At 45.0% G+C, this 15320-nt stretch overlaps 1 protein-coding gene across 2 annotated transcripts in view; it reads right to left on the reverse strand.

The window, feature by feature from the left end:
- The window catches only part of LOC114028531 (paired box protein Pax-7), a 152329-nt gene that overhangs the window by 65086 nt on the left and 71923 nt on the right, over positions 1–15320 (reverse strand). For both annotated transcript variants that reach the window (XM_027842801.1, XM_027842800.1), the window contains exon 5: positions 12898–13097. In XM_027842801.1, the coding sequence (XP_027698602.1) occupies positions 12898–13097 (200 nt within the window). The remainder of the gene's footprint in view (positions 1–12897; positions 13098–15320) is intronic.

The raw sequence follows: 15320 nt of genomic DNA on the forward strand, positions 1-15320 counted from the left end.
GGAAAGGGAGAGAGAAGAGAGAGATGAAGGGAGAGAGTAGAAAGAAAAGAGAGAAAGAGAAAGAAAGAAGAGAGAGAAAGGGAGAGAGAAAAAGAGGGGAAGAGAGAGAGAAGAGAAAGGGGAAGAAAGGAGAGAAAGGGAGAGAGAGGAAAGAGGGGAAAGAGAGAGGAAGGGAGAGGGAGATAAGAGAATGAGAAGAGAGAAAGAAGGAAGAGAGAGAAAAGGAGCAAGAAAAGTGAGAGAAAGGAAGAGAGAGGGAAAGAGAATGAGCAAAGACATGGAAAAGAAAGGGAGAGAGAGAAGACAGATGAAGGAGAGAGGAGAGAGAATAAGTGAGGAGAGAGGGAGAGAGAGAATGAGGAGAGAAAGAGAGGAGAGAGGAATGGAGGGAGGAGGGAGAAAGAAGAACAGAGAGAAGAGAGAGAAGGAGGGAGGGAGGGATGAAGGGAGAAAGAGAGAGAAAGAGGAAGAGAGAAAGATGTGAGAGAGAAGAGAGAATGAGAGGAGAGAGAGAGGCATGAGGGAGATAGATCGATCGATCTATCCATCCATCAGTGCCTGGAAGCTCCTTAGCGGTTCAGCAGGACTTGCTGGTTGATTGAGAACTAAGACAGCCAGTCTGACTGGACCTAAGAGTGCATGAAGAGGGGTGATGTGTTCTAAGCCTGGAAAGGGAGGCCAGAGCCAAGTTATGAATGGTTAGCTATAAAGTGCTTTACATTTATTATTTTATTTCTAGGACCATAGAATTTGGATATGGAAAAGTCCTTAAAGATAATTTCACCCTTCTCTCATTTTATATGTAAAAAAACTGAGCCACCAGGAGGAGAAGTAATCTGCCTGTCATCACACATTTACTCAAATAGCAGAAGCAAAGTTTGAACCCAGGTACCCTGATTTCACATCCAATCTTGTGAGTGAGGTGGTGGCAATATCATCATCCCCAATTTACAGAGGAGGAACCTGAAGAATAGAGAGTCCTCTCAGCTGCCAGGAGCAGAGCCAACCCTTCAATCCAGTGCTTCAGACTTCAAATGAATGACTCCTTCCAAGACCCCATGTTGAGGAGCTTCCCTCCCCTCCCCTCTCATTCTGCATCCTAGCAAGAACATTGCATTTGGAGATATGCTTTGCCCCTATTGTGGCAGCTTCTGAAGAGGACTGGTGGGTTCAAGGTGACCCACCTATACCAATGAAAAAAATTTACTAGGATCTCTTGTGCAATAAGTGGGTTAGGCAGAAGTATTGGAAGAGAAGTAGAGAGAGAAGTAGCATGACGATGAGGAAAAGACCAAGAAGCAAAGTCATAGTCTTAGAATGTCAGAGCTGGAATGGACTTTCAGAATGATCTAAATTCCCTCTCATCCCTTTCCTCCCTCTGAGGGTCTTTTGTCACACAGCTAGTAAGTGACTGAGCCAATACTGGACCCAATGTCTGGTGACTTTAAGCCCTGTGCCCTCTCTGCTCTAGCACATTGGGGAAACCTTCCCCTGAGGGTCAGCCACCTGTCCGGGACTAACCATGCCCACAAAATCCTGACTGGAGGCAAGGGGTTGTAGCCTATGGACATAGCATCCTAGCTTTAGAGTGGATGTCTAGTCTAACCTCCTTCATTTTACAGATGAAAAGACTGAGGCTAAGTTAGGTGACTTGCTCAATGTCACACAGCTAGTCAGGGATCCCAAGGCATCCAGCTGCCCCTCTTCATGCTCACATTCTGTGATGGAAGGCATGAGGGACTGGTCCTCAACTTTCTTCCCTCTACTGGATGGGGAAACCACTTCCTGCCCTATGCCCCCCATTCATCCATAGGGCCCTAGGTTTAGGGTTCTTCATTGATTCCCAGTATTTGTTTTGCTCTCCCTTGTGGAGGCGGGGGGGGGGGGGGGGCAGGATAAGCTTTCAAGCCAGATGAGAGAGCAGCTGCTGGGTTTGTCCAGGGCAGTGAGGCCTGATTAGGTTTCACATCCAAGGCAGAGGGTGACTGGAGCCAGCTCCAGAGCGCAAGCCAGGCAGGCAGAAGTCATGCTCTCCCCTCCCCCACCTTCCCATGGCCCAGGAGACCCCTCAGAATGGTTCTGGGGGGAGGGGGAATTGGACTGGACAGGCAGTGCCTGGGCAAGACCAGGGCTGCACCTGCACCCAGTGTCCCTGGCTAGCTTGGGATTCTAACTGAACCATGGACCACTTCCCGGGGGTGGGGGGGAGGAACTCTGCTTTTCTATATGAAAAATGGGCAGAATCTCCACCTGTCTTCTCTAGAAGAGTGTAAAGAGAAGTGAGACCATTTCACCTTTGGACTGGTAAGAATTTTCCCCTTTGCATTAATACTTCCAGTGCCCTTGCTCTCTGTCCTTCAAGGACCTGCTGCAGTGCTCAATTCTCCATGAAGCCTTTCCTACTCCCCTGATCTGGAAGGGATTTCTTCCTTATTTGATCTCAAAGCACCTATCATTCACATCTATCTATCTATTACATGTATACATACACACACACACACACACACACACATACACATATATTTGTATTGTTTTCCCTCCCCCTACCTTTCTCTGTCTCTCTCTCTTCTTCTTTCTGTCTCTCTCTTCCTCTCTTTCTGTCTCTCTTTCTCTCTGTCTCTCTCCTCCCCTCTCTCTCCCTTTCTCTGTCTCTGTGTCTGTCTCTCTCTCTCTGTCTCTCTGTCTCTTTTTGTCCCCCCATCTCCCTTTCTGTCCTTTCTGTCTCTCTCTCTGTGTCCCTGTCTTTTTCTCCATCTCTCTGTCTCTGTCTCTTTCTGTCTCTCTCCCTATCTCTCTCCAGCTTTCTGACTTACTTTCTCTCTCTGAATCTGTCTCTCTCTTTTCACACACACACACACACACACACATACACACACACATACACAGGACTTGTACTAGAGGCCTAGCACAGTACCATGGTCAGAGTATTGGGTCAGGAAGACCTGAGTTCTGATGGAATCCTGCTTCTAGCATTTCCCAGCTGTGTGACTGGAAGTTGTTAAATAATATCATGAGTTACCAGTTTATTGTGATTTGCATCAGTGGAAGAGTTTCCTGAACCAGGAACTCCTACATCATAAAATCTCCAGATCATAGATCCCAGGGCTGGAACAAATCTCACAGACCATCAAGTCCCACCTCTCATTTTGCAGTTGAGGAAACTGAGGCCCAGGGAGCTTGTGACTTGCCTAAGGTCCTATGGCAACAAGTGTCCCTTGACATGTTTGAAAGTAATAGGAACCATGAACTGATCCAACCATTTTGGAGAGCAATCCAGAATTGTGTCCAAAGAGTCATAAAATTGTATATACCCTTTGACAAAGCAATATTGCTATTAGCTGTTTCCAAAGATGATCAGGGGAAAAGGAAAATAACATATATGTTCTAAAATATTTATAGCAGCTCTCTTTGTGATGGCAAAGAGTTGGAAATTGAGAGGATGCCTGTCAATTGGGGAATGGCTGAACAAGTTGTGGTATATGATTGTAATGGAATATTATTGTGTTATAAGAAACGGTGAGCTGGATGCTTTCAGAAAAACCTGGGAAGACTTACATGAACTGATACAAAGTGAGGTGAACAGAACCAGGAGAACAGTGTACACAGTAACAATGATATTATATAATGATCAACTGTGGATGACTTAACTCTTCTCAGCAATAAAATGATCCAAGACATTTCCAAAGGACTCATGATGAAAAATGCTATCCACCTCCAGAGAAAGAACTGATGGAGTCCAAATGCACATTAAAGCATACTATTTTTCAATTTCTTTTTTCCCCTTTGGGTTTGTGTCTTTTTTCACAACATGACTATTATGGTAATAAATGAATGAATGAATAAACAAATAAATAAATAATGGAAGGAGCTACAAAGAGTGAAGACCTCCTTTTTCTACATCTGTGTTTTTTTTTCCATAGAGAAGCTTGAACTGATGGTAGAGAAGACTTAGTCCTGTCCTCTCATTTTACAGATGATGAAACTAAGGCCCAAAGGGGAAATGACTTGCCTAAGATCACTCAGCTCTTTTCTTTTTTTTCTTCCACATTTTTTTCTCTTCTACTTTCCCCCTTTTTTCCATTCTTTTTTCTTTCCCTTTTATCTCCTTCCCCATATCCTGGACAATTTACAATTCGCACATCATTTATTAAGCACTTACTGTATGCAAAACTTTGTACTTGGCCCTTAGGGAGAAATGAAGTTGACATTAGACAAGGTCCTAACCCTCCTGGATCTCCAGTCAACTAGGGCCAGTATGATATATTTCCTGGCATTAGGAAAACGGGTTCAAATCCTGTCCCTGATATATACTGGTTGTGTGACTTAATCCCTCAGCACCCCAGACTGAGGGAGTAAGTATCAGAGGCTGGATGCAAGAATAGCTGTCCTGACTCATTCCACCAACCCAGACTGCTTCTCAATAATAATTAGTGATAATTACTTGTAATATAATATATGATAAGTGAATGATAATATAGGATAAATATATAATTAATAATAATAAAAGCATTGACAGAGTGCTCTAAGGTTTGTATAGAGCTTTGCAAATATAATCTCATTTGATCCTCACAACCACCCAGGGAAGTAGGTGCTATTATTACCCCCATTTTACAAATGAGGAAACTGAGGCTTAAATGCTTACTCAGGGTCACACAACTAGTACGTATCTGAGGCAGGATTTGAACTCAGATATTCCTCACTCCAAGTCTATCGCTAGAATCACTAAGACATTTTTCACCCACACAAAACCTCTTGGGTATCTTAGCTCTGGTCTGTGACAACTAACCTCACCTCTGTTATTCTTCCACTTTGGACCATGCCAATAGACCTCCTTCTTCTGTCCACATTCACTAGGTCTGTTTCCTTGCTATCCTAGGGAGACCTGATTGTTATCTTCACTTGTCTGTCTTGCTTACTCTGCAGGCTCCAGAGGGCAGAATTCAGGGTAGTGAGGAGACTGGGGCAGGGGGGAACAGGGTAGTTACAGGGAAGTTAGATTGGGTTTGATATAAGGAAGAGCATCCTAATAATCAGGGCTACCCAACAACAGAATAGGGTGCTTTGTTAAGTGCTAAGCTCTCCATCACTTGGATATAGGCAGCTAACTAGCTGGTACAAAATTCAAATCTGGCCCCACACACTTACTAGCTGTGTGACCCTGAGCAAGTCACTTGATTGCTGCCTGACTCAGTTTCCTCATTTGTAAAATAGGGATAATAATAGCCTCTACCTCTTGGAGTTATTGTGAGGATAAGATGAGATGTTTATAAAATGCTTTGTAAACCTTAAGGCACTACATAAAATGCTAGCTGTTACTGTTATTGTTATTATTGTTATATTATATGCTCAGACACAGGCTGGAGGAGTACCTTTCAAAGATGCTGCAGAGTCAGCTTATTGCACGGGGGGAGAGGTTTGGTTAGATCACCTATGCAGTCCTTCTTCTGACATTCTATGCTCCAACATGCTAAATGCTACTGACTGCCGTGTTCCGAGGTTCTTTTCAGCTCTGACATTCTTTGTTCTAAGTGCCCTCCCATCTCCGACATTTTCTGATTCTGATTCCTTCCCTGACCCTCTCCCTAAGCTTCTCTGCTTTGTCAGCCCAGCTGACATTTATACCAGAACAATGGTACCTAAATTGGCAACCTCCCCTACCTGGCCCCCGGGCCTCCCCCTTCCCCCCCTCCCATTCCCTTTTGTAAAAACCCAGGCCTTCATCAATAATTGTTAGAGTTTCGGGAACCATGTTTTAGAAACTTCAGTACTACAATTTCCAGTGAAGGGTGCATTTGTGGGAATAGGGGAGAATGGAGGTGCATTCCACCAAATAGTGATCTATTAGACACTTAAAATATGAATGAGCTGCAAATAAATTAAAGAGAATGATTCACTCTAGGACTTCTTAAATATAAAGTTCCACAATCGTATTTAGAAACAGGACCACAGACCTACAACAGAAAGGCATCTGAGAGGCCATCCAGCCCCCCCACCCTTATTTTACAAATGAAGAAACTGAGGCCCGACTGGGTTAAAAGACAGACCCAAGGCTGTAAACCAAAGCGGCATTTGGTTTATAAAAGTTGTTTGGGACCGTGGATGGCTATTAAGCAAATCAAATTACTGCCACAAGCTGTTGTCTGCTACTGTTGATCTATCAATTAATCAATCAACAAGTGTTTATTAAGCACCTACTCTGTGACCAGAATAAGAATAGTATTTCTTCATGCTCAGCTAAGCACATGAGGGCTGTTCACATTGCCTTGGGATCAGATCAATCCCAAGAGTCTCCGCTTCAAATGGAAACACATAGAGACGGCCAACCAGCCACTCAAGACGCAGCTAGGTTTACTGTCCTTCAGGGAAGGTACATGCTGGGCAGTCCCCTAAGAAAATAAAAATTAAAACATCCCCTAGAGAAAAAAGCTATTACAGCTAACATCATGAATCATCCCCTCCTCGGCCCCTTTTCTCTCCCTCCCCCCCCACCCCGCACAGGTGGGTCAGGCTTCCTGCTGAGGGTAGGCATCCTTTTATTGGCAGATCAGCCAAATCGAGGGGAAAGACCATGTAATGTGGGGCTGGCTTTAAAGGGAGGCCGCTCCTGCTGGGGCGTGGGTCAGGTCTGGCCAGCCTTTAAGGAGCCCCTTGTGAAAGGATCTCATTACCCCCGGGGTGGGGCTCCCACTGACCTGGAGAGAATGGGGGCTCAGGAAAGGGGGAGGAAGGGGGAAGAGAAATGACCTATCTACTAGTGTAGGTGAGACTAGCTACAGTTGGAATTTCTTAGAACAGGGCTAAGCCTCCCCGTGGAACATTAGAACCCTGGAAATTTAGAATCATAAAACCTCTAGAAACAGAGAATCTTAGAATCACTGAAAGCACTGAATCATAGGGATCGTGGGCTCAGAGGATTTTGGAATCATAAAATAAAGTCAGGCCTGGCAGATCACTCTTCTGCCAAGAGAATAAAACACAAACTCCTGTCTTTGGCTTTTATGATGCTTCAGCCCTCCTTCCCAGGCTTAGAGTCAGTCTCCTTTATGTGCTATCCATTTCAGTCAAATTGACTTTCTTGCTGCTTTCTATATATGACGTCCCATCTCCATGACTTTGCACGGGCTGCCCCTATGCTTAGAAGGCTCTCCCTCGCTCAGATTCTTATAATCTAGCCACTGCTTGGATTCTTATAATAGTCTAGCCGCTGCTTACCCATGTTCAGACTCCTTAAGAGTCTGCCCAATATGACAGATGTTTAATAAACCTTGTCTTTCGCTGAAAAAAAAAAAAAAAGAAGGCTCTCCCTCCCCTCCTCTGCCTCACAGAGTCCCTACCCAAGGGAACCTTCTGATCCTCACATTGCCAGTCTCTCCACCCAGAAATTACTTTGTATCTATCTTGTATTACATTTTCCTTTTGTGTGTACTGCTTTCCTCTAAACTTTAGTGCAAAGCCAGCCTCAGACACTTAGTAGCAGTGTGATCCTGGGCCAAGTCACTTAACTCTTATCTCAGTTTCCTTATCTGTAAAATGTGAATAATAATAGTACCTGCCTCCCAGGTTGTGGTGAGGATAAAATTTGATAATATCTGCAAAGCTCTTTGCAAACCTTAAAGCTCTATATAAATACTAGGTGTTATTATTATATATTATATTATTTCTATATAATATATTATTGTAATTATATAATTATAATCATTAGTAACAGTAGTAGAATGGTGGGCAGCTAGGTGGTATAGTGGATAGAGAACTGGGCCTAGAATCAGGAAGACCTGAGTGCAAATCTGGTCTTAGACACCTACTAGCTGTGTGACCCTGGGCAAGTCACTTAACCTTGTTTGCTTCAGTTTCCTCATCTGTAAAATGAGCTGTAGAAGGAAATGGCAAATCATTCCTGTATCTCTGCCAAGAAAACCCCAAATGTGGTCAAGGAGAATTGGATATGACAGAACAACACGAAAGAATGTTGGCTCCTTGAAGACAAGAGCCAATTAGTTTTTCTTTTTGAATTCCCTGTGCCTATCACTGAGTCTGACACATAGCCTTGCTGAACAAATGAATAGAATTCCAAACTAGGAGGGACCTTGGAGAGCATGGAAGGCATCTTTTGTGGGTCCCAGACTCCTTTGACAGTCAGGCTGGGGGACCCTATGGACCTCTTCTCAGAATCATGCTTTTAAAAGCATAAAACAGGATGACAAAGAAAGCCAATTCTTTTAAAATACAGCAATCAAAATACATTAAAAAAAAAAACCCCAACAACAAGTCCTCAGACTCCAGGTGAGGAATTCTTGATCTTCTCTGACACCTGCAATTTACATGTCAGGGAGTTTTTCCTGCCTTGCCTCAGGGCAGTGAGGTAACTGCTCCCTAGGGAGCAAAACCCAGGTTTCCTGCCCCTGTACCCAATCTTCTTTCCCCACAACATCATAATAGAAGCTTCAAATCATATGGTCATGTGTCAAATGGTGTGGTTGAATTTCCCCCCCTCTTCTTCCTCCTTTTCTTTTTAAAATTCTTTATTATAAAGAATGGTTCTCTGAGAAGGGAAGGTGCAGGATATAAGAAGAAATCTAGGCAGTGCAAAAATAAAAGATATCAATGAAAATCTATTTGAAAAAAATTTCACCATCTTTAGAATCTCAGAGTTGGGAAGAGACCAGGGAGGATGTCTTCTAGCCTAATTTCCTATTCAGTGCAGAAAATCTCTTCTCTAGCATCCATCCTTGACAGGTGGTCACCCAAACTCTGCCCAACACTGGCATGTTGGTGAGTTTGTTTGTCCTCTGGTCCTTTCCCTTCACCCCCACTCCTTGCCTTGCCCCAGAACTTGATTGACACATGTTGTTGGCTCCCACAAGCCAATAAAAGATCCCCTCTGATAGCCAGAAAATTTTACAAGGGGCGGCAAGGCTTAAAAGTGGTGGGAAGCATCGGAGGCTGCCAGGAGGCTGGGATGAGAAAGCCTCAAGGAATGTGCCCTGGAGAACAGCTGCTTGGAAGCTTCTGGCTGCTGAGTCCCAGGGGCCTACCAAGGGCTAACGGGTGGAGGGAGGTGGGGGTTAGGAGCTGCGAGCGACTCAGATATCACACTCAGAGAGGAGGGGAATTGTGATATGTTTTCTCCTTTCCCAATTGGGCTCCCTTCCAAAAGCAGAAAAATGTCCTCCAGAAGGAAATGGAAAGCCATGAGGCAACTGTGGCCTCCTGGTTTGGCTTGGTCAGCAGCCTCTCTAGGAAAGCAGTGTGATACATTGGAAAGAGCACTGGACTTTTGGGAGTCAGGAGGTCAGAGTTCCCATCCCAACTGTGCCCATGGATTTGCTGTGTGACTGATCAACTCATGTAACCTCTCAGAGCCAAACAGGTCATAGTCACCACTCTAACTATTTTCCAACGTCGTTTCCAGGATCAAATGAGATGTTTGCCTTAGTCACCCTACCTTGACCTCAAAGCCTTGCTCCTTAAGGAAGCCTACCCTGACTCCCCTCTTCCAACTCTGTAAATTCCCTCACTCCATGTTCTTTTTTAGCACCTGGGTATACAATTTGCATGTGCTTTCAAGTGATCTTACCATATTGGTCTCAATATAGACTCCACATCTTTCCCAAATCTGGCTTATATAAATTTGACTGTAGTCTATAATTTGCCATTTTTTGTGTGCAAAACTCTATTTTTTCCTTTCAAAGAGATCTCATTTTAGGGGGTGGCCTATATTTAGCAATAACTTTTTATTTAGACCAGAGGCTCTTAACCTGGGATCTGTGAACCTTTTTTCTTAGTCTGCAAACTTTAAAAAAAATATGTATTTGAATAATTGTACTTCAATATAGTTAGTTTCCTTGGCAATCGTCTGCATTTCATTTAATGCATTTAAAAGTGTTATACTGAGAAGGGGTCCATATGCTTTGTTTGACTGTCAAAGGGGTCCATCACACACACACAGGTTAAGAACTCCTGATTTAGATCAATATAGTACATATTTTAGGTGTGAATCCTAATTTTCCCTTTAAATAGGGGTTCCCTGTCTTAGGGCAGATTTGAGCTTTCTCTGTACATTTCCCATACAGTCTCATATACGTTGTAGACACAGTGGCAGCCCACTTCATAGTGCTGACTGTTTTGACATTCTGGTTCTGCCACTTACTGTGTGACCTCTGTCAAATCATCACCTTTCTGAGTCTCACTTTTCCCATCCATAGAATGCCAGGGCAGCTAGGTGGTACAGCGCATAGAGTGCCGGGCTTGGAATCAGGAAGACTCTTCTTCCTGAGTTCAAATCTGGCCTCAGACACTCCCTAGCTGGGTGATCCTGGGCAAGTCACTTAACCTTGTTTGCCTCAGTTTCTTTATCTGTAAAATGACCTGGAGAAGGAAATGGCAAATCACTCCAGTATCTTTGCCAAGAAAACCTCAAATGGGGTCATGAAGAGTTAGACATAGCTGAAAATGACTGAGCTACTACAGAACTAGGGTCCCTTCTGACTCTGACATTCCATTGTGTGTGCTAAGGCCACCTCCTAGCTCTGATATTCTGTATTCTAATTTTTCTTTCTTTCTTTCTTTCTTTCTTTCTTTCTTTCTTTCTTTCTTTCTTTCTTTCTTTCTTTCTTTCTTTTTTTCTTTCTTTTTTCTTTCTTAAAGAATCACATCTTCTTGGAGTATAAAGAGTACCTGGTCCAGTTTTCTACTAATTGCAAGAAATCACAAAAGATTTCAAAAGATTTCTTGTTCCCCCCGCCACTATCTTTAACCTTCTTGTGCTAGACTCACCCCAGCCTTAGTTCTGACCCCTATTGGGGAGGGCTGGGCATAGAAATGTAGGCTTAGGGTCCCATAATTGATGATCCAGCAACATTGGCCTTCTTTTCCTGGAACAGCATACCTTGTCTCCAGACTCCATAGATTTACATTTGACCATCCCCATGACTGGAATGCTCTGGCTAGTAAGTTCCCTGACTTCCTTCAAGACTCCACTCAAACCCCACCTTCTGCAGGAAGCCTTCCTCAGTCCTGCTGGCTGTGAGTCACTTCCTTCTAAGATTTCCTTCCATCTGCTCTGTATATATCTTGTGTGTAAACAGTTACACACATTGTCTCCCCTATTAGAATGGAATCTTCTTGAGGACAGGGACCACTTTTTTGCCTCTGTTTGTATCCCAAGTGCTTAGCACAATATTTGGCACAGAATGACACTTAGTAAATGATTGTTGATTTCACTCATTAGAGAGGGGCAGTTATGTGGTGCAGTGGATAGAGCACCAGCCTTGGAATCGGGAGGACCTGAGTTCAAATCTGGCCTCAGATACTTGATACTTACTAGCTGTGTGACCCTGGGCAAGTCACTTAACTCCATTGCCTAACCAAAAAAAAACCCAAAACAAACAAACAAAAAAAACTCAAACCAAACTAACTCATTGAAGAATTCTTCCTTGAAGACTTTTGAGGGGCTTGTCCTCTCTTTGGAGTCTCCACTATGCCCACTAAGGAATTCTTTTTTAAAATTTTAATTTTTTCAATTTCAAAATTCAATTCAAATTCAAATTCAAAAATTCAGTTTTTTCAATCTCCCTCCTACCTCTACTCCCTGACTGGAAAAAGAAGAAAACAAAATATTTGTAACAAGGATGCATAGTCAAGTAAAACATCTTCCCTTGTTAGCTATGTCCAAGAAATATATGTCTCAAGTCCATCCCCCTTCTGTCAGAATCCCCCTAGATGGCTCTTCATCTCTGTCTGCCACATACACACGTGAATATCTCCCCATCAGCCCCACACCCTCCCTACCTGTTAACACACACTGCTGGCCTGACTCCCCCTTCCCCATACACACAGGCACATATCTGTAGAGGAGGTGGGGCCTATAGGCTGGAGTTCCCCAAAAGGGCTATTTATCATGACTTTGTCTTAAGGCAGCGCCCCACCCCATCCCCCTTCTTCTGCTTGGCTTTTCTAGCAAGGTCCCGGGAGACAGAAGACTCACACACTTTTCACATGGAGAATCTGCAGGCCTTGCAGAATGTGATATCTTAGCCCAGGAAGATTAAGTGATCGCCTTCCAACCCCTCCTCCCACCACTCCACTCTGGGCCATATGGTGTAGGCCCTGTGCCTCTCCTTCCCTCTTTCATCCACATTCCCTTCCATTCTCTTGAAGGTTCTTAAGGTCCTGTCTTGTCCGACCCCCTCCACCTCATGACCACAAAATCACAGATGGGGGAGCTAGGAGGGACCTCAAAGGTGCTAGGTCAACCCTCTCATTTTACGTATGGGGAAACGGAGGTCTGGGGGAAAGGGATTTAGCCAAGATCACCTTGCTCATAGGTAGAGAAGGTGGGGATCTAAGTTTTCTGATTGGTGCTGATCAATGATTTTTCTCCTATAACATAATGTCTGATCCATATTAGTCTATATTCCCCACCCCCAACTACTGTCTCCTTGGTATGGGGTACAACATCGTGTGCCCTTTCACTCACTCCACACACATATACATAGATGACAGATAATATGGCAGAGTGGATAGAATGGTGGACTTGAAGTCAAGAAGATCTGGGTTCAGATCCTGAGTCTGCTGTTGACTAGTTTTATCCATGGACAAATTCCTTCTCCATTATGAGCCTCAGTTTCCTTATTTGGAAAAAAATGGGCCAGATGGCCTGTGAAGTGCCTTCCAGCTCCAGGGCTGTGAATTGGTGAACTTCTCTGGGCACCAGTGACCCCATGATCCTCTGGTGGGCCAAGGTATCCATTCCCCAGGCTGTCTTCTCCATGCCCACAGCAAGGTTTGCCCACCTGACCCTCGTTGCCTACAGAAGATGGCAGCTGAGGCTGTTGTATTTGTCCCTGGGCACCCCCAGCCCAGCCCAAGCCCTGAGGAAGGCCCCCATCCCTCCCTTACCTGGACCCGGGCCTCGGTCAGCTTGGTCCTTTGGGCCAGCTCCTCCCGGGTGTAGATGTCAGGGTAGTGGGTTCTCTCAAAAGCCTTCTCCAGCTCCTCCAGCTGCTCGGCCGTGAAGGTGGTCCGGCTACGGCGCTGTTTCCGCTTCAGCGGGAGGTCAGGCTCCGACTCCACATCAGAACCTTCGTCCAGCCGGTTCCCTATCAGGTGGGAGAGAGAACAACAATAGGGCTCAGGGCTAAGATGTCAGAGTCAGTGCGGAGGAGGTCAGGGGCACATCTATCACCACCCAGAGGGTGTCCATGCTCCTCAGGAGGCAAGCTGCGCTGCTCTTAGGAGGTTGCACTCCTGGGAAGCGGAGAGAGTTTGTGGAAAATCCACTGGGCTGAGAGTCAGTGGACCTGAGTTCAAGTTTGGACTTGGTGATGGATTACCTGCATGACCTTGGGTAAGCCATTCACCTCTCAGACCCTCAGACACTCACTGAAGGAGGACATTGAGCTACATGATCTCAAACGTCCCTTCTAGCATTAATATTCTGTGCTTTAAGGTTCTTCCCAATCCTGATGCTCTATGTTCTAAGGTCCCTCCAACTCTAACATTCCATGTTCTAAGGCTCCTTCAAGCTCTTGAAACCAGAAGGCCTGGTTTGCATCTTAACTCTGCTACTCATTACCTATGAGACCTTGGGCAAGGCACTTGCCCCGTATGAGCCTCAGTTTTCATATCTGTAAAACGTGGGGGTTGGACACACATTCTTTTCAAGGCCCTTTTCCAGCTCTGACATTTTGTGTTCTAAGATCCCTCTCAGCTCTGATATCCTGTGTTCTAAGGCTCCTCTGAGCTCTGACATTCTGTGTTCTAAGCTGTCTCTAGATCCTGACAGTCAGTGTTCTAAGGCTCCTCCCAGCTCTGACATTCTATGTTCTGAGCTGTCTCTAGACCCTGATATTCTATGTTCTAAGCCTTCCTAGACCCTAACATTCTATTGTCTATGCCCTCTTTGTAGTCCTGACTGGCATAATAAAGAGAACACTGGTCTTGGAGTCAGGAAGACCTGGGTTCAAATTCTCTCTCAGACACTAGCTCTGTGACCCTGGGCTAGTCATTTAATCTCTTTGGGCCCCATTTTCTTCATTTGTAAAATGAAGGGTTTACATTTGGTAGCCTCCGATGTCCCTTTCCAGTTCCAAATCCACAATCCTTTGACATTCCACGTTCTAAGACCTCTTCCAATTCCAGGTTCTAAGTTCCCTTCTAGCTTTAACATTTTGTTCTATCGTTACTTGGTCCCTTCCAGCTCTAAAAAATGCCACAATTCTGGAAAAACTTGTGTGAAGCATAATCCAGAAAACATCAGGCATCACACCTACAGTGAGCACAAGCAACTTTAAAAGGGAACAGAGCAAAGATTCACGGCAATGACCATTGTGGGGCCTGGAAAGTCCAGGATGGCGCCCAGCTCCTTCCACTTGCCGAGGGGTGCAGGGTTCAGGGGAAGATGACGGCTGGAGAACGTTTTATCTTCTATAGAACTTGGTCATGTTTTTAGTTCAGTTTTGCTTAACTGTCTTTGGGGTGGGGGAGGGTGAGATAGTAGGATATGATAGTGGTATAAAAAAAGGACAGAGAGATAAAATTTGCTTTTAAATATGGTGGTTTTTGAGAATGTGTGTTTACCAGCCCCTGGGTCAGAGGATCAAACGTTCTGGGGTCTTGGAGGATGCATGTGCATGTTTGTACAGGAGGGCTTTGGGCACCTCCAGGAATCATGGGAGAGGCTGGAGTGGGGCAGCCTGGGCCAGGGAGGGGCCAGAATCCTTCCTTACTGCATTGACCGTGATGCCTTCCACATGGTTCCTGAGCTTTACTTGCCCGAGATAGGGCCTTTCTTGGCCTGGGCAAAAGAGGCCTGAGAAGGCTGACAGCCAGCTCATTTTTCGCCTGTGGACAGGACTATCAACTCTCAGGTTAAGAATCTCCTCTTCCTTCTCCTCCTCCTCCTCCAGACCTCAGACCCTGGGAGCTCCCAGAGAAGGTCGGGCCAAACTCCTCAGCTGCTTGGAGGGCGTAGGCTGCTCTGGCTCAACCCTTTTCCCCAGCTACTGTTCTGGCCGTCTCCACCGCCATCAGTCTCGCCCAGCTCCCTGGGCACTGACCCGAAGCCAAGCCAAGCACCAGCTGGGTTCTCTCTTAGCCCAGGCCCTGGACCCACCCTTGAGGTGGGACATGCTCAACCCACGCTTCAGGAACCTTTCACCACGGAGAAGGGGAAGGAAAAGAAGGGAAGAATGAAGGTCAAGGCTTTTCTTCCTACCATTTTCTTTCTTTTCTTTTTCTATTTTTTATTTCCCTTCTTTCCCTCATTGTTTCACTTTCCTTCCTTCCTTCCTTCCTTCCTTCCTTCCTTCCTTCCTTCCTTC

Source organism: Vombatus ursinus, unplaced genomic scaffold (assembly GCF_900497805.2).
Source record: "Vombatus ursinus unplaced genomic scaffold, bare-nosed wombat genome assembly UNPS02014884.1, whole genome shotgun sequence".
Taxonomy (NCBI): Eukaryota; Metazoa; Chordata; class Mammalia; order Diprotodontia; family Vombatidae; genus Vombatus; species Vombatus ursinus.